This window comes from Orycteropus afer, unplaced genomic scaffold (assembly GCF_000298275.1).
Source record: "Orycteropus afer afer isolate SDZICR_OR568_19922 unplaced genomic scaffold, OryAfe1.0 scaffold00003, whole genome shotgun sequence".
Taxonomy (NCBI): Eukaryota; Metazoa; Chordata; class Mammalia; order Tubulidentata; family Orycteropodidae; genus Orycteropus; species Orycteropus afer.
The window spans coordinates 24,904,878-24,925,454 of NW_006921590.1; the positions used below are offsets into that span (position 1 = coordinate 24,904,878).

Here is a 20,577-nt window from a genome sequence, read left to right on the forward strand (position 1 = left end):
AGCAGGGATTGTGGGGCTGGTGCGGGATCGGGCAGTGTTTCGTTCTGCTGTGCATGGGGTCGCTATGAGTCGTAAACGACTCGACGGCACTTAACAACAACAACAACAACAAAACCACATCTTCCAAACTTTACTGATTGGGAGATTTCCTTGGTGGAAATCTCTCCCTGGCACTACTGGTTCCTCTCCATTATATATTTGTAGTTAGAAATTAGCTAAAAGCTTCAGTAATCACATATCCCCTCAGAGTCTTCCCCTCTAACCAGCTTATGAAGGCAAGCCCAATGGTGTCCCAGCAAGGAATTCCAGGGAACACAGATTTCTCCATCTCTTATGCACAGAATAAAAGATGGTAAGAAAACAGAGATAAGCCTCAGGGAAAACCCTAGGATCTCCAGGACTCTCTCCATCTCTCATTTGTACTTCACTCTCATCTGTTTTGTTCCTCACCCTTCCACTCTTCTCCTTCACTTTCTCTTTCAGCTCCTCTTCCTCCTCTTTCCTCTCTCTCCCTCTCATTCTTCCACCCTCTCATCTCCCTTGACATTCAGTTCACAAGGTGGAATATGACCATGAGTACACCAATTTATGGAACGATTTGATGTTTAGAGAGGGAAAAATAGGGTGTCATCCAGAACCATTTGCTGAAAACTTCATATTGTCCATCCATGAACTTGATAGCTGAACTTTTTTCCAGCCCTATTAGAGATATTGGTGTTTCTGTGCCGAATTCTTGCCTTCCATGCAGGAGACCCACATTCAATTCCTGGGCAATGCACTTCATGTATAGTCACACTTACCTTAGACGTAGTGGTGTGTATATTACTATCATGGTAAACAGACATCACCAGAGCTTCCACACTAAGACAGACTAGGAAGAAAGGTATGGTGATCTACTTCTAAAAATAAGCCAATAAAAACCCTATGGATCACACTGGTTCAATCTGCAATCAATCATGGGGATGGCATAAGAGTGGGAAGTGTTTTGTTCAGTTGTGTGTGGAAATGCCATGAGTCGATGGCAACTAACAACCATGCAGCTACTTTAGTTCTTATCCCTAACATGGATTGGCTCAACACCCTCAGGACTGGTTTCAAGTTCCTAAGGGAATACATGTGATTGGCTCAAATGTTCATCCCTGTCCTGTCGATTCCAGTCAGAGAGCCAGAGTCATCTCAGGCAAACATGGCTGCCACAGTCCTACCTCTATGGATAAAGTATGGGAAGGGAAATTCCCAGAGAAAGAGGGAAGTCATTAGCTTAAGACAGCAAGACTCACATAAATTCCCATCTCAGACGTTAGATATATCATACCTTCAATTTTTCTTCAGCTATCAAAGATTTCATTTTACTTGGATCCACAATCAACACCCATGGAAGCAGCAGCCAAGAAATGAAAGAATTTATTGCACTGGGCAAATCTGCTGCAAAGACCTCTTTAAAGTATTAAAGAGCAAACATGTCACTCTGAAGACTAAAGGGTACCTGATTCAAGCCATAGTATTTTCAATCACCTCACGTATATGTATGCAAAAGCTGAACAGTGAATAAGGCAGACCAAAAAAGAATTAATGCATTTGTATTATGGTGTTGGCAAAGAATATTGAACATAACATGGACTGCCAGAAGAATGAACAAATTTAAGAAGTACAGCTAGAATACTCCTCCTTAGAAGTTAAGATGGTAAGACTTCATCTCACATACTTTAGACATGTTATCAGGAGGGACCAGTCCCTGGAGAAGGATATCATGCTTAGTAAAGAAGAGGGTCAGTGAAAAAGAGGAAGACCCTCAATGAGATAGATTAACACAGTGGCTGCAATAACAGGCTCAACCATAGCAAGGATTGTGAGGATGACACAGAATTAGGCAGTGTTTTGTTCTGTTTTACATGGGGTGGCTATGAATTGGAGCCATCTCAACGGCACCTAACAACAACAACAGCATCTCTGAATCAGATAACAGCAAAGTTCATTTTCTTGATTATATGGCATCTCCTTATGTTCTCCTAGCTCTCCACCCTCAAACTCCCCAGGTGGGTTTGAAGGCCAAATTGGATTGAGTGGAGAGTTGTTCAGGAAGGAATGGCGGCTGGACACCATTCCTTAAATGGGTCTCCATTTAAAGGCCAACTTCAATGCCTGGTTTACAGTAGGAACTCAAAGAATGGTTATAAATTCACATAGTTTTCTGGGACTTGAAGGGGGGCAATCTCTGATCCTCTTCTTTAAATGGCTTCAGTGACCCATGTCATTTGATCAGTCCCTTAACCTATTTCTGAGTTTGTGTTTCCTTATCTGTAAAATGGGGTGGGATTCTTTGTTGGTTACCAGGGCTGGGAGGGAAGGGGAGAGGAACACTGCAAAAAAAAAAAAGAAGGTGGTGGACAGAACTAACTCACTGTTTGGTTGAGATAATAGACATGAATGTGGTTTGTAAGCTGTCAGGTAGTCTTCAGTGACCCACATGGCACTTACCCTGTGCCAATAAATACCTTACAATTATGAACTCATTTAATATTCACAGTAGCCTTATTAGGTAGTAGTGTTATTCTCCCAGCAGGTCCTGGGGTGGTGCAAATGGTTTGCACTTGACCATTAAGCTAAAGATTAGAAATTTGAACCCACATAGTGGCACCACAGAACTCCTGAAAATCTGCTTCTGTAAAGATTAGAGTCACAAAAACTCTATGGAACAGTTCCACTCCACACACAGGTCACCACGAGTTGGAATCTACTTGATAGCAACGGGTTTTGATTGGTTATTATGCCTGCTTCACAGACGAGGAAAACAGAGGAGTAAAGTACCTGGTCATAGAGCTAAAGAGAGCATTGGGATTTAAACCCAGGCAGTGCTATTAGCATCCCTGACACATTGTGCTGACCATGAACTTCTTAAAAGGAGCAGCCTTGACTTCTCCAAATGTCCATTCTCTGAGCACTCTGGAAGGTTTTTGCAGCCCCACCCACCAAATTGTTCTTCCTCTTGCTTCTGTTCCTTGCAGATCGATGACACTGGCACATTCCAAGTAATAATGGTTCCATCAGGGGCTGACTATGCGCCAGCACTAGAAAGTCTCCAGCGGTGCACTTTCTGCTATGGTAAGACCCCAGAGAACATCATCTGGTCAGGCTTGTTAGCATGTTGAGTCACTGTTGGCAGGAGCAGCTGGAACTTGGCAGCAGGGATGCGGGTGGCCACGGGAGGACTTCCTCGGAGCTTTGTGCTCACCCCCGTTGTGTTTTAAACAGGGTCTATCTACTCCCATAGTGATACTGCCTTGGAAACTCAAGGAGAGGTCACTATGAGTCAGGTCCAACTCAACAGCACATAACAACAACAACATAGGTCTACTTAGAAAACTGGACTGTAATCTTCTATTTGAGTGTTCTGATAATTTTGAGGAGTTTCTGAGTGGTGCAAACAGGGGACATATTTGGCTGTTAATGGCAAAGTTGGAGATTCGAGTCCACCCAGAGAGCCTCAGAAGAAAGATCTTGCTGTCTACTTCCCAGAAATCAGCACCCAATAACCCTATGGAGCACAGTTCTAGTCTGACACACATGGGGCTGCCACGAGTCAGAATCGACTTGACGGCAACTGGTACTGGTTATAATTATGACAGAGTGGAAACCACTGAAGTTATTGGTGGGTTTCATGCCAAACAGTTATCAAGCATTTACTATAAGCCAGATACTATTCTATTTGTTTTATGTAATTATTGATGGTGATAATTAATACTTAAACTATTGTGCTTATTATGGTCCAAGCAAACACTGTTCTAATTACTTTATTATTATTATTTTTAATATTAATTAATTTTGTCTTTTATTTTGTTTTATTTTTCTATTGTGCTTTGAAGGAGCTCTGGTAGCATAGCGCCTAAGGCACTTGACTGCTAACCAGAAGGCTGGCGGTTCAAACCCACCAGCCACTCCTTGGAAGGAAGGTTGGGCAATCTACTTCTGTAGTGATGCTGCCTCGGAAACCCAAGGAGGGGTAGCTGTGAGTCGGGTCCAAATCAACGGCATATAACAACAACAACATTGTGCTTTGGATGCAAACTTACAAAGCAAATTTGATTTACATTCAACAGTTCATGCATACTTGATTTCATGGCTCTGATTACCATCCCTAGCCATAAAAATAATAAAAAATAATAAATTACTAATTTTTTAGTTACTTTAAATAAAATATTTCATTCAATCCTTATAATCACCCTAAAACATTTGAACTATTATCAGTTCCATTTTACAGATAAGGGAAATGAGGCTTAAAGAGATGAAATAATTTCCTCAGGGCCACACAGCTAGGTTAAAGCCAAGAAAGCAGGCTCTAAAACTGCCTGCAGTTTTTGAATTAATAGAGGTCTCATTATTCTACTCCTCAAAACTCCCCATTTGGCCTAAAAGAAAGAGCTTAATTCCTCTCCTGCTCGTGTGTATTAGCAAGATGCCAATTCTTGCTGTATAAATGATTGCACAGGGAGGTGGCAACTCTGAGAGAAGTAAGATTTCCAGTCTTCTAATAACCTCCTAGTCTTTCTGTCTCTAATCAATCGCCCTTCCCCCTCATCACACAGGGTGGGTTTCAGCACTGGCATTCTTCAAAGCAGTTAAAGTATTAACCATGCTGTGGGGAGATACGTCCCACCCTATGTGTTCTCAGTTGCACTCGAACACATCAGTTACAACCATGTGCTGGTATGTTGCACAGTCAGAAGTTGCACATGTGTGCCTGGGGATAGACTTTGGCTCCATTTCTTGGCTCAAACACTTGTTTAGTCTCTTAGGCATATAATGGAAGATATTTTGGCCGTCATTCTCTGCAATTAAAAAACCCACAAAACTGAGCAAATGGGCAGCCTGCTGTCTCTGATTTTAGAAACTGTCAGACACAGTTCTATCTTCTGACCATTATATATGGTCATAAAATTTTCTAAATGTCAGTAAGAGAAGCATAACCTATCCAGAGCCATATTTTAGTGAGTCTACAAGCAAGACTGAAGTTAGGAAGTTTGTTATATTCCCTGGGATCTGCATTCTAGTCATTAATCTTTTATCCAGTAGCTTTTATTAGTGGTCCATACGCATATCTAAGTACCAGCTGTGCACACACATATTATGCTATTTCTATTCCTTCCCTTTAGTTTTTAAAAAGGCCATTCTCATCCATCATTGAAAGCCTAAGATTCCAGAATGTCAGCCCTAGAAGGGGGGTCCCAGGGTGACTCTAGTCAAACCACCTAACTGTGCAGAGGAATTGTGCAGAACTGAGGGCCAGGTTGGAGAAGTGTCTGGACGAGGGGCACACAGCATGTTTGTTATAGAAGCAAGGTCACAACCCAGGCATTTTGGCTCCAGGCCAAGGGCCTCCCCACAAGGGCTACGCCACATGGCCTTGCTTCTAACAATAACATGACTTCATATGTAGAAACTTCTAGAAATACTGGTGTGTCCTTTGGCAAAAATTCTTTTCCTTTCCTGGCCTCAGTCTGTTCTGTAAAATAAGAAGATTGGATTAGGTAACCTTCTGTGAATATTCATTGTGGTCAGATTCAATAAAATCCACTCTGTTTTTATTACTACACATATCTTTGTTAAATGAGAATGACCTCCTATTTTCTGAAAGTCAATTCATAGTTAATACTTCTATTCATTCGTTTAGCATACATATAGCTTTCAACTAATAAGCACTATGGAGATACAAAGATGATTGGTAGCTTTGTTGTTAAGGAGCACACATAGATATTGAGTTATAAACACACCTTTAAATTGAAATAAAAAATTCATTGCTTTTTTTCACTTTCATTTTTTAAGCATTCTCACTTTTTCATTGTTGAACAATGTGAGCCTAGAGATGGATATAAGGGCTATTGGTTTAACCTGTATATTATCAGTCTGGAGAAATCATTAGCTTTTATGCTGTGATACAGCATATTTGTATGTACCTGAAATACACTGTCCATTTAAATCTTTAGGAACTTGAATTTCAGCTGAGATGAAACTTATGTTGAAAACAGCCCAACTTGATTTAGTCTGGATATGAGACTCAGGCTGGGTATAAAATCTGTGCTTTTTGAATATAAGTGCAAACCATGCACTAGGAAATTTTCCAACTGTTATTAAAGGCCTTTAGTAACTATTTTAACATCAAAGGGTATGCAGTTTTCAAATGCCAGAGTATTTGAGATGGTGCCTTTCCTTTTCTGTCTATTTCTGCTTAGTAACCCCAGTGACTTTTGGTTTGCAGACATATGCAAGCCGGATCCTTCTTGTGATCAAGCCAGACCACCTCCTCCTGTGCAGTCTTACATGGATGCTGCTTTCCTTTTGGATGGCTCCCGGAATGTGGGAAGCGCTGAATTTGAAGACATAAGAGTCTTCATGGAAGCACTGTTAGATCACTTTGAAGTCACCCCCGAGCCCACGACCTCTGTCACTGGAGACCGAGTAGCTCTGTTGAGCCATGCTCCCCCAGACTTTTTACCCAACATTCAGAAGAGTCCCGTTAGAACTGAGTTCAATCTTACCACCTACAGCAGTAAACGCCTCATGAAGAGGCACCTGGCAGAATCAGTTCAACAACTAAATGGAGACACGTTCATTGGTCATGCCTTACAGTGGACTCTAGACAATGTCTTTTTAAGTACACCCAACCTGAGAAAAAACAAAGTTATATTTGTGATATCTGCTGGGGAAACCAGTCACTTGGACAAGGAAACCTTAAAGAAGGAATCCTTGCGAGCCAAATGCCAGGGTTATGCCCTATTTGTTCTTTCCCTTGGCCCTGCTTGGAACGACAAGGAGCTAGAAGATCTAGCCAGCCACCCCTTGGATAACCACTTGGTCCAGCTTGGCCGAATTCATAAACCTGACCACGGATATGGTGTGAAGTTTGTGAAGTCCTTTATAAACTCAGTCAGGCGTAAGTCATAAATTCTGCACTTTTCTGTGCATTAAGAGAATACTTGGTGTTTCCAAAAGAAGAGTTGATGAGCTGACATGGATTCTTGAAAACCATTTCTCTCTTTTCAAGGTTACCACAGGGTCAAAAAGGAAAGTATGTAATGATGGGCAGTTGGTGGGGGAGGAGGCCCTGGTTCCAGAGCATTTCATTTTCTGGCTCGTCTTTTCTATGCCTCTGGTTCCTATGGAGAAACAATCATAACAAGCAGCTGTTCACACATCTGTCATAACACAGTGTATTCTGGGTCTGTGAGGTCACAGCCTGGACTGTAGCTACAAAGTAGAAACCCCAGCCGTGTAACATTAGCATACTGTCCTTTGATGGAAAGTTTCATCAGTTAACACACCAAAAGAGAGAATCAAAGAAAAATTAAAATAAACAATCCTAGACTTGGCTTTTCCAAGTTCTGAAAGCAGAGTTTGAAGTATTAGCAGATAACATTTTACCTGTCAGGATGAAAGATACAGGCTTGCAAAACTTTCTCAAGTCTCGTTAATGTCTTTTTATGATGCCAGCAATCAGTGTAACTTGTGCCCATAAAAAAGAAACATGAGCTGTGTTTCTTGGATTGTGTTTGCCTTGGAAGTACACCATCCACTTTGAATCCACTTTGAATGCATGAAAAGAAGCCCTAGCCTGCTATGACTCTGAAGGTTGAAAAGCACTCAGTAGGATTTCTGAAGGGAATGCTGCTGGCACAGTTAAGCTCTGAGCTGCTAACCCAGAGACTGGTGCTTCTAACTCACTCAGCAGCTCTGAGAGAGAAAGAGCTGGTGATCTGCTTCCATAAAATTTACAGCCTAGGAAACTCTATGTGGCAGTTACATGGGGTCTGTAACGACTCTATTATGAGTCAGTATCGACTAGATGGAACCTGTCAATAACAGGATTTCTGAACATTTTCAGTGTGAGTGAACCCTTGACTCTTGGATAAAGAAATGAGGATACGCAGGGAACAGAGCACCCAGTATGGTGCAAGAACTCAATTGTGCCTCTTACTTTCACTTGTATTACACAGTGAGACCAGTCAAGAATGCAAAGACACAGATTATTCAGTTTGCAACGTGAGGGCTGAGGAACTCACTATTGTGGAGTCGGATCAGACTCATAGCGACCCCTCCCTGGGTTTCCAAGGCGGTATTGCTACAGAGGTAGATGGCCCAATCTTCCTTCTGAGGAGTGGCTGGTGGGTTTGAACCTCTAGCTTCTGGTTAGTAGTCCAATGCTTAGGCACTATGCCACCAGAGGTCTGAGGAACCTTGAGAAATTGCAGATGGGGCTGACATTGAGTCTTCTAGTCCTCTGCTACTCAAAGTGGGAGTGTAGCTCCAGCAGTGTCAGCATTATCTGGGAGCTGGCTAGAAATGCAGAATCTCAGGCCCCACCCCAGACATTCGGAACCAAAATCTGCATTTTAACCAGATCCCCAGGTGATTCATATGCACATTAAGGTTTGAGAAACACCAATACAGGAGCAAGGAGCTCTGGTGGTACGGTGGGTAAAGTATTTGGTTGCTAACCAGAAAGTCAATGGTTCAAACTCACCAGCTGCTCCATAGAGAAAGATGGGGCAATTTACTTCTGTAAAGATTTACAGTTTCAGAAACCTATGGGAATTGCTATGAGTCAGAATCGACTCAATGGCAGTGGGTTTGGTGTGGTTTCAGTTTGATATAAGAGCAATATGATCCCAGAATTAAGTTTCAGTGAATGTATTCTGGAATAAGAACCAGAAAGAGGAGTTCGTTTTTAAAAAATAAATAAAATAGAGAGGAAAATGAGGGCTAATGGTCATTACTTCTGGGAAGTAAACAGAAGGCATTTATTTGCAAGGGTAAAACAAAACAAAAGAACACCTTGAAAGACTCAGAATTTATTAATAATAATTAAAAAAATACTCCTTATGTGGCAAGAAATTGGAAGGAACTTTAAGATGGAATTTCCTTCACTGGTCACCCCACATTCTTAATGATGTTTCGTGGTACTTAATCTCAACTATTATGATTAGATAAATGACCCACCCCCGGGAAAAGGGAAGAGACTTTAAGTAAAAGTATATGGTGTGGGTAAGAGATACATAAAAGTGTTTTGGAAAACTATAATCATTGTACAGTTATACACTATGTTTCTAGAACTTACATATTGGGAAATCTCCAATCTTTAAAACATAGCTGTGAAAGTACAAGAAATCAAAAAAGGCTTTGGCATAGTCATATTGAAGCCCACGCACTTAATTCCATAGCGGGTGTGCAGACACATACTCACCCATTTCAACATTAACACATATTTACAAGGCACCTACTCTGAGTCACTACTGTTCCAGGTACTGGGTATAAAGAAGTGAACAAAACAGACATGGTCCCTGCCTTCCCAGGAATCACATGCTGACTCCTTATCCAAGTCATTGTGACTCTTACTTAGCACACTCTTGCAATAAAATTTACTGAGCACAGCCCCCAGCACAATCAACACATTTCCTGTAAGAAATGAAACTGCTGACAAACAGCCCAATGCTAAGACAGGTGAACATTAAAAATCAGGTGTACAAAAAGGGAAGCATCACAGTTTTAGGCCATTCTGTCTAGACACACACAGCTTCACCTCCTATAGCTCTGATGGTTCTGTATTACAACCCAGAACAAACTTGCTACTTATAATAACTCTGGGTCACCAGGAAGAGATTCAAGTGTGTTTTAACAAGCCTGTTTGATTTAATGCTTCAAGGAAATATGTAATACATTTCTTAAGGTTTCCTATCAAAAATGATTTTTAAAATTGTAAACGGTATAGGAAGAGGCATGTGATGTTATTTTGAAAAATTAATCTATGTGGACCATGTTAATCTCTGACACTTCCAAATGAAATGAGCCATTGATTAAACCAAAGATAGTAATGTTGTTACTGTTGGTGTTAGTGATACAGAGACCACAAAGGGAACATCCTTTTCCTGTTGCATTTTGATATTGCAATGGAGCAAATTTTAAAATAAATAAATAAATAAGTATACTGAATAGTTCATGGCAATTAGAGTTTGGAGCCTTAGGACCAGCTCACAGTATCTCCTCTAATAGGTGACTGACTTTAGGAATTAAGGGCATCTTATTGGAAACTTAGTTGACTTCTTTACCTGTAAACTGAGCAGAGATGTATTTTCTAACCTCAGCTCTAGAGATTCCCCAGGGAAATATGCCTTCATCTCATATGGCCACCAAAGTGAGCATCTTTCTGTGGTAGATGTTAAGAACATCCAAAACACTTTTATGTATCTCTTACCTACCCCATGAAGTGATACTGTGCATATGGAGATTTGCAGAATGTTAACAGTTGTAAATAAGAGACTCATCACAGACTTTTCTCTTCCTAGGTGCAATCAACAAATATCCACCAATAAACTTGATAACAAAATGCAATAGACTCAGCTCTACAGATCCAAACCAGCCTCTACGACAGTTGCGGAGGTATTATCTGCTTGGTATTACTTGATAAATGAAAGTGCCCCTATTCCCTTCTCCTTTTTCTCTTCTTTCTTTTCTTTCTTGGCCTACTTCCACTCTTCCCCCCTGTTCAGGCAAAACCTCTGCTATACGATATTAAAATATGAGGGAACAAAATGTAATCAAGATGAACAGGTTGATCTGAAAATCAACCAAATAGAACTGTTTAACATTCATAACCTAATTGTTGAAATAAAACACCCAGAGGGACAGCACAATGACAATGAGCATATCTAATGGCCAGATTTTGGCTTCTAAATACCATTGCCCATCAAAAGGAACCAGAACTTCTTGGAGAAATACACAACTCTAGGCTGTGGCAGGGAAAGCACAATGTGATCCTGGAGCAACTTGTGCCAGAAAGAAAAAAAGAAGCCTAAAATTAACAGCACCATGTCAAAAGGACAAAGGAGCTATCCTGAAAGCACTCCCTTCTGGCCTAATTTTGGACAATTTGACCATCAGGAAGAGTAACGTTAGTAATGGATTGAATAACACATTGAATTTTTAAAATCCACAGTTCTGTTTAAAAAAAAAAACAACCTGCCATTGAGTCCTTTCCAACTCATAGCAACGCTTATTGGGTTGCCAAGGCTATAAATCTTCATGGAAGTAGACTGCCTCATCTTTCTTCCTTGAAGTGGCTGGTGAGTTTGAACCAATGATCTTTTAGTTGTCAGCCAAATCTCTTAATCATTACACCCACCAGAGCTCCTTGTACAACTCTAAGAGATACCTAAAATAGAGGAAGGGAAGGAAAAGTTCCTCATTAGAGATTAATGATAGTTAATAAATATAGAATCAGAAATTCACCAATTTTTAATCCCCCATGTAATAAGAGTCAGGCAGGGATCATTAAAGGATGCAAAAGCCATTGGATGAAGGATTATTTGGGAATAAGGTATTTATATAGCTTCAAAAACCCATTCACATATTACTTATTAACAAGAAAGAGGAAAATGTGCCTTTACATGATACAGTCTAGCAGTACTCACTTTGACCCACCTCTAATTTCATGTGTCCCTTGCTCAGCTGCTAACCAAAATGTCAGCCCACCAGCTGCTCTGCAGGAGAAAGATGTGGCAGTCTTTTTTGCACAAAATGCTGTAGCCATGGAAACCCAATGGGGCAGTTCTGTGTCCTACAGGGTCACTATGAGTCAGAATCAACTTAATGGTAGTGGGTTTGGTTTTTTGTTTTCTGATGTGATGCAGTGGGAGAATATCACTTATGTGAAGTTCATGCTGGAAAAGTTTGACCAGAGTCTACTGAGGAAAGAGCTGGGGACATTCCAGGATGTGGAATGTTCTTCAGAACAATTGGCCTATAATATTCATAGGTTTCAGTGTCATGAAGAATGCTGTAGAATGAGAGAGACTAAAGAGACATATCATCCAAATGTGATTACGTGAAGCTTGATTGGATTCTAAATCAGAAAAAAAGAACTGATAAAAATGGCATTTTGGAGGAAATCTGAGTGTGAACAGTAGTTGGATGATACTGAATTTGTATTTTCTTGTGTGTAATAACAGTATCATGGCTGTATACATGAATGTACTTGTTCTTGAGAGAAGCATGCTACAGTAATTAAAACAATGTGGTACTGGTATAAGGAGAGATGTATAGACCAATGGAATTGAATTGACAGACCAAAAATAAAACCAATTGATTTTCGACAAGGCTGCCTTGCTCACTTAATGGAAAAAGAGCAGTTTCTACAACAAATGATGCTGAGACAACTGGATTTCCACATGCAGAAGAATGCATTTGGACTCATACCTTATATTATATATGAAAATTAACTCAAAATGCATCAGTGACCTAAATATAAGAGCTAAAACCATAAAACTATTAGGAAAAAACACAGCCATAAACTTTCAGGACCTTATATTTAGCAATGGAGTCCTGGATATCACACAAAAAGTGTGAGCATCAAAAGGAAAATTAAATATAATGGACTTCATCAAAATTAAAAACATTGGAAATCATATATCTAATAGTATAACATTCAGAATGTTTTTTTTTAAAAAAAAAAACTCCTATAATTAAAAAAGGAGCTCTGGTAGCGTAGTGCCTAAGGCACTTGACTGCTAACCAGAAGGCTGGTGGTTCAAACCCACCAGCCACTCCTCAGAAGGAAGATGGGGCAATCTACTTCATAGTGATACTGCCTCAGAAACCCAAGGAGAGGTCGCTATGGGTTGGGTCCAACTCAACGGCACATAACAACAACAACAACATAATTTTTAAAAAAAGAATCAACTTAATTTAAAAATGAGCAAAGGTCTTGAATAAACATCTTTCCAAAGAAGATATACAAATGGCCAATAAGCGCACTAAAAGATGCTCAAAATCATTACTTATTAATGAATGAATTAAAACTTTCAAGGGCACATATTAAAAATAAAAATATAAAGTAACTAATTTCAAAAAGTTAGTCAGGGAAAATGAAATAAAAACAAAGAACAGTATATGAAATATATTTTTTAAAATAAAGAGGCAAAAAAGTGGGAAAAGTATGGAAAAAGAACACAGGAAAGGCACAAAATAAGACACAGAAGCAAATCCATTTAAACATATGGATAATCACATTAAAATATATAGATAAAACCTGCCAGTTACAATCAGAGTTTGATGGATTTGATTTAAAAAATAAAAAAAAATCTACTATTAAATGTTTTCAGGAGACACATCTATAACATGAGGAAATGGAAAGGTTGAAAGTAAAGTGACAGAAAAGATAGACCAGGTGAATATTAAAAAATAAAAAAGAAAGCTGAGATGGTTATTTAATATCAGATAAGCTCTGATAGCATAGTGCCTAAGGCATTTGACTACTAACCAGAAGGCTGGTGGTTCAAACCCACCAGCCACTCCTCAGAAGGAAGACTGAACAATCTACTTCTATAGACATACTGCCTTGGAAACCCAAGGTGGGGTCACTACTATAAGTGAAATATGCATAGCCTATGATGCAGGAATTTCCATATTACATGTAAACCCTAGAAAAACTCTTGCACATGTCCCCCATGAAACATGTATAAGCATGTTCATAACTTTCACTGAAAATACAGTAAAATATTTAAATTAAATTTTTTAAAGACCTAATTAGAGAAAAGGATGATTACCCCCACTACTTCTCTACTTCACAGCCCAACTTTGCCTATTTTCCGACAAACAAATCAGAGGGGATAAGAGGTACCTCACAGTGGATTATTGAAACCTAATGCTGTGGCTTCATACATACCCAATAACTCTGTATTATTAAAACAATTAGGAGCTCTGGTAGCCGAGTGCCTAAGGCGCTTGACTGCTAACCAGAAGGCTGGCAGTTCAAACCCATCAGCCACTCCTCAGAAGGAAGGTTGGGCAATCTACTTCCCTAGTGATACTGCCTTGGAAACCCAAGGAGGGGTCACTATGAGTCAGGTCCGACTAGATGGCACATAACAACAACAACAGCATTAAAACAATTGCCTCCACCCAATCAGCAATAAATATTTTACAAGTACATAAAAAGAATTTGACTGCTATCTGAAGTCTGGCGGTTCAAACCCAGCAGCCACTCCTCAGAAGGAAGATTGGGCAATCTACTTCTGTAGAAATACTGCCTTGGAAACCCAAGGAGGGGTTGCTATGAGTCGAAATCAACTTGACAGCAGTGAGTATAACAGCATCATTTATAATAATAACAAAAAAGCTGGAAAAACCCCAAATGTCCATCAATGGTAGAATATGGTATATACACACAAAGGAATAAAAGCTACTAGTTTAATTAACAGACTAGAGCTACATGTAACAACATGGAACACTTAAAAAATGTGCTTTAGGTGAAAGTTTACATCGCAAATTAGTTTTCCAATCAATAGTTCATACACAAATTGTCCTGATCCATTGGTTGCAGTCCCCACAATATTTTAGCATTCTATTTCCTCCCGAGTTTTGCTGTTTCCGTTTGTGTGGTTACCTTGTTCCTCCCTGTCTTCTCATCTTTGGTTTCGGGCAAATGTTGCCCTTTTGATCTCGTGTAGTTGACTGTTCTAAGGGTCACATCTGTCGTGTTTATTTTATAGTCCTGTCTATTATTTGGCTGGAAGGTGGCCCTCAGGATATCTTCAGTTTCATGTTAGAAGGCTGTCTCAGGCAATAGGCTCAAAGGTTCCTCTAGTCTCTTTCTGACCAGTAAGTCTGTTTGTTTTGGTGTTTTTTAATTTTTTTCTACATTTTGTACCCATTCTAACTATGACCTTCTACTATGCTCTTGGTCAGAGTGGATGATTACAGTAGCTGGGCACCATCTAATTCTTCTGGTCTCATGTCAAAGGAGGCTGTGGTTCATATGGGCCATTAGTCTTTCGGGCTAATTGCTTCCTTGAGTCTTCAGTATCCTTCATTCTCCTGTGCTTCAGGCAGGAAGAGACCACTAGTTGCTTCTTAGATCTCTGCTTGCAGGCTTCTAAGGCAACAGATGCTACTCACCAGACTAGAATGTAGAACATTGTCTTTATGAACTGTGTTTTGCCAATTGTCCTAAATATAGCCTGAGAACACTGAACATTTCAGAGAAAAAAAAAAGTAAAGTGAGAAGCAAGTCTCAAAAGACTATATACTCAACATGATTAGTGTAATTGGTACCACTGAAGTGTATATGTAAAAAAAAAAAAAATTGAATTGGCAAATGTGTTATAGTCATCCCTTCATTCATGGGGAATTGGTTCCAGGACCCCTCACAGATACCAAAATCCACGGATGCTGAAATCCCATATATAAAATAACGTAGTCTTTGCATGTAACCTACATATATCCCCTCCCCCGGTCTTTTAAAATCATCTCTAGATTACTTATAATACCTAATAAACTGAAAATACCATGTAAATAGCACTTTGTGCTTTCTTTTAAGCCTTTGAGGAATTCCTTTGACCACTTAATTGCTTCTTAGAAGCCAATTTTTTCACAGAAACAAAGGTTATGTACACAACACAAATAGTGAAAGAATGAGACGTGGGGCAAACAGTGCTCAAACAAATGCTGGAGAAAGTCTGAGGATCTGTGAAATTGTGGGAGGCTGCAGCTGGATATGCCTACACATCACTTCTTTAGCATGGATTCAGCATAGTGCTCGGTGTGAGGCAAATCCAAGATTTCCTTTTGGGAATTTTCTAGAATTTTTCTTTTTTTGAATATTTTCAATCTGCAGTTGGTTGGATCTGTAGACACAGAATCTACAGATACAATTTTTTTACCATAAAAAATACTATATACTGTATGAAGGGAGCTCTGGTGGTATAGTGGGTAAGGTATTTGACTGCTAACCAGAAGGTTGCAGTTCAAACCCACCAGCTGCTCCATGGGAGAAAGATGAGGCAATCCACTTCTGTAAAGATTTACAGCCTTGGAAAACCAATGGGAATCACTATGAGTCAGAATCAACTCAATGTCAGTGGGTTTGGCTTTTGGTTTTTATACATAATATGAAGCCAATTTTTATAGAACAGGCTAAACTATACCACATATTGCCTAGGAAGACTTACACATGTTTTATTTTGTTTTACTACAAATACATACAAATTTCAGGATACTCAAAGGAAATGCAATTAGAGAGGAACATGCAGGGAGATGAAATGATACCGTGTTCTATAGCTTAATCAAGGATATTTGTTTTTCTGTTAGACCTCAGAATATGTCATATAGGAATATATATAATATATAATTATCCTTCTGCATGTACATTTATTACATATATTTTAAATAATTAAAATAAGAAAGCATGGGGGTTCAGCAAAAAAGGGGAAAGTCCTCAACAAGACAGATAGACACAGTGGCTGCCGTGATGGGCTCAGGTATAACAAGGCTGGCACAGGACCGGGAAGTGTTTTGTTCTGTTGTGCCTAGGGATGGTATGAGTCGGAGCCGACACCATGGCACCTAACAATAACAACATCAATAATATGGATTGACACAAAAGCCACAACAATATACTTCTAAAAAAAAGTTTGCACCAGTCTGAGAATTACTGTTAGACAAACACCTTTGACAGTGTGACTACTTTTATTGTGTATTGTTTACATGGTGATTAGGGGCAGAGGGACCCTTCCAATCCAGGAGCCCCAACTCCAGAACCTCTGCAAAGCCTTTGCCTGGAATCTCTGCTCATCTTGACTTGAGGCTGGGGAACTGTCCAGCAGCAAATCCTTGCTGAAGTGAAGCCTGAAACGGTCCAAGAAGAGCAGGGCTCCCCCTGCTGTAGATGTCTGGAAAGTGTCATGCATTTGACTTTGCTGAGGCTGGCATCTTCAGTATGGAGGATGTGTTAAAGCTGACGGACAGGTAGCTACATGCTCTCACCGAGTTGAATGTGGTAGGTGCTGCAAGCCGACCCAGCTTCATGGGCTTGGGACCAGTGTAGCCCAAGGCTAAGTGCTCAGAAGGGCCCATACCGAGGCTTTTGATGCTCTGCAGCTATTACTCCCCAGGATGCATTCTGGAGAACGGCTCCTTGCCTCCTGGAGACAGAGCCTTCCCTCCCCAGCCTCACCCAGCAACCACTGCTGCCTTGGTGGAGGCCCAGGCACAAATACAAAGAGGTTAAGGTCAGGCACACTCCCAGAGAGCATTGGGACAGGGCAAGTCAGCAGCTGTTCCATCCCAAGTTGCTGGTGCCCCGGCAAGTTTGGCATGTGGCTAGGTAGGAGTGAGCCTCTTGCCCACCAGCATCCAGACACCTAGCAGGTCCCACCAAAGAGGTTACATGCTCTTGCCACGGGCTGGGACGATGGGTGGTGGTAAGGAGAGATTCCTGGCTCTACTTCTGGGGGTGTCAGCCTGGAGGCTAGTGGGATGGGGAATCTGGTTGCTGATGGTCCCCAAACACACAGTCACATTATGGGACATGATCTCCAGGTGAGTATCCCCATGCTGAGGGAAAGTGATATTAATCAGCAAGTAAAAAACTTCTGTGACAGGTTGAGAGAGAGCAGAGAAAAGAAAAAGCTTCCCCCTCCCTGCTTTTTGAACTAGGGGCCCCACATTTTCATTCTACACTGGGCTTTACAAATTATCTAGCCAGTCATGACTATAGGGGCAGATACAAGAGCTGACCTACAAAAATAAAAAGCATGTTTGGAAACCATTGCCACAATACTTTCTGATTGAAAAACAGTAAAAGTGGGAAGAGGGAATTCACAGTTCTCTTGGATGGGAAATTTCTTCCTCCATTCTGTTACCCTAGATACAGTGGAGGCTCGGCTTCTCTTATGTATTCATCATTGTGAAGTGTCAGGGAATTTCTGGGGTATCAAGGGATTGAGATATGAAATCCATATCACTGTGTGTGTGAAGCCCCTTGCACTGTGTTAGGCTGGGACTCTGCAGGTCTTCTCTAAGTGAGCAGAACTCTAATAAAAGGTAACAAGCCATACAGCTGCTTTTGAATCTCCCTGCTTGAGATACTGAGAGAAGTGAGACAGAATTGAACTCACAGGATTGAAGGAGATAAGAATGCCTGCTAGACAGGACTGGCCATAAAGATGACCTGCCATGTCTCAGGATGACTTCCATGATAATTAGATCATTCTGCTATGAGATTTTGAGAAATACAGGTACAAGCTAGTTCTTATCAAAGGAAAAGGAAAGGAACTGAATCAACCTCAGGCAACCAAGGAGGCAGATGGCCAATGAGGGCAAGACTGCGGGGCAGCCTCTTCATAAGCACTTTGATCCGCCTGGAGACAATAAAGACAGAAAACCACCTGCTTATTGCTTTACCCAGGCAGGGAACACTTGTGCTAAGACTTTAAAGTAGATGGCAGCCCAGAGCCAGAACAATCAAATTGTAAAAATGGACAGTCACCAATGCCATATGAATAATCCATCTGTTGTAATTCTGCTTTCCCAAGTATGTTTTCTGTACTCACAAGATGTATATTAAGATAAAAAAGAATTCTGGAAATAGAAGCAATCTTGTCTGCATTTTCTACTCTGATGCATCCAGTCAACTTGTAAATGCAGACTGCCAGCCCTGCCGACTCCTGATTATCTGCATGAATGGAGGAAACTGTGATTGCAGAGACTGAAATCTACAATTAGTCCCACCCCCCTCATTGTATCTAGAGTTTGCCACATCTTTCCTTCTATAAGCTTTCCTGGAGCAGGAACAAGTTGGAAAATGAACTGACTGATATTTCATTCCTGATTCTTTCTCTTGACTGCTATTGTTGGAGTTACCAATCAGCAAAGAAGTATGAACAACAGAGAGGAAGATGCAGAGAAACAGAAAGCTAAACTGAGTAATCAAATGATGCCTACCAAATACAAGCTCCTATAGAGCGAAAAAAAATGAGAATTCAGAGATACGGTATTTAACTTGTTTAAACCTTTTGGGAAGAAAAAAATATTTATTTGAGGGGCAAAACAATTGCAATGTTATACTATAGAAGCAGTTACCAACTTTAAAAAAAAAAAACAAAACAACTTTTTATTGTGATTTGGTCAAAAGTTTACAGAGCAAATTGGTTTTCCATTCAACAGTTCATGTGCATTTTGTTCCGTGACGTTGACTGCAGTCCCCACAATGTAACAGCACTCTTCCCACTTCCTCCCTGTGGCTACCATTTCCCTTTGTCCTTCTTTCCTATCCATTTCAGTCTTGTGAACTTTATCCCTGGGCAAACACTGCCCTTTTGATCTTTTTGATTGTTGATTGTTCTAAGGAGTGCATATCTCCCTGTTATTATTGTTGCCCTCCTAGGCCTATTGTTTGGCTGAAAGTTCAACCATGGCATCAAGTTCAGTTCCTGGCTTGAAGGGTGACCAAGGACCATATAGTCTCAGGAGTTCCATCAGTCTGTATCAGACCAGCAAGCCTGGTCTTATGATTTTGAGTTTTGTTTCACATTTTTCTCCCACCCTACCCAGGATCTCCTATCATAATCCCTTTCAGAGTGGTTGACAGTGGTAACCGGGAACCATCTAGTTCTTCTGGTTTCAGGGTCGTGGCGGCTGAGGTTTACCAACTTATTCTTAACAAAATGGAGGACAATAGCAAAGATTACCAAACTTGCCATAAAAAGCCAAAAAAAGTGGGCATGGGGGGAGATCCACTGGAAAGGGGAGGAAAAAAAAAAGGGAGACTGGTATTGATAAGATAAACTCAATCCATGAAAACGCTGTGTTTCAGACTCAAAGGAGTGTAATCCTCACAATCCATGGAGCCATGATCTGTGCATACACACAATTATGACTTTGGAGAGTATATAATATTCATATATTCTTGAAACTAATAAGAAAATATGGGGAAGAGCAAAAATCAGAGGACGTGTGGAAAAAAAACTGTATTTGCACTCAGATTTAATCATGGCTGCAGTTTTTGGTAACCAGGAGAAGTTTTTGGTCAATTTTGTATATCCCTGCTACCACTGGCAGATGTGAACTGAAATATACCTTGAAATGTGAGCTTCAGAAGCCCAGGTGTATAGTACGTAATGCATGGAGACTTTGGGGTGTATAAAACATTTGGTGGTTTGATGTCTCCTTTACCCCTCGTTTTCTATAGATGAAGATAACATGGAATGTGTGTATGTATGTGTAACACAGAGATATAAGTGAAATAATTTTACATTCTTTCTATACATTTCACTCTACTCATTTTGTACTGTTGCCATTTGCCTTGGACAGAGGTCAGATTTTATAGCCAGAGAAAACAGAAAACTCCAAATGTGACTACTGCCACTGTTCTCTGGTCTCTGCATTTTGGAGTTCTCTTGAATCCTCCCTGGACCTCAGTTCAGCTAATTACTGAGGTTTATCACTATTCTTCTCTTCTCATGCCACCAGGCCCTCACCAAGCATTCATCCTATAAATATTTATGAAGAGCCTGCCATGTGCCTGCCTCCTCAAACCTTTCTAATTGTCCAATCTGCCCAGGCCATCTGCCTTCCTACCTTCCATTTCACTTTCTTATTGCAAATATCTTGATAGTTCTCTATGGTGTCCTGAATAAAAACCTAGTATAGGGGAGGGAGTGCGTCAGGGTTGTATTCTTTCTCCACACTTATTCAATCTATATGCTGAGCAAATAATCCGAGAAGCTGGACTATATGAAGAAAAACGTGGTA

At 40.4% G+C, this 20,577-nt stretch overlaps 1 protein-coding gene across 1 annotated transcript in view; it reads left to right on the forward strand.

Annotated features, from left to right (window-relative positions):
- The window catches only part of COL6A6 (collagen type VI alpha 6 chain), a 151,192-nt gene that overhangs the window by 127,735 nt on the left and 2,880 nt on the right, over nucleotides 1-20,577 (forward strand). The window contains exons 33-35 of the mRNA XM_007936829.2: nucleotides 3,006-3,102; nucleotides 6,254-6,928; nucleotides 10,335-10,428. Of these exons, the coding sequence (XP_007935020.1) occupies nucleotides 3,006-3,102; nucleotides 6,254-6,928; nucleotides 10,335-10,428 (866 nt within the window). The remainder of the gene's footprint in view (nucleotides 1-3,005; nucleotides 3,103-6,253; nucleotides 6,929-10,334; nucleotides 10,429-20,577) is intronic.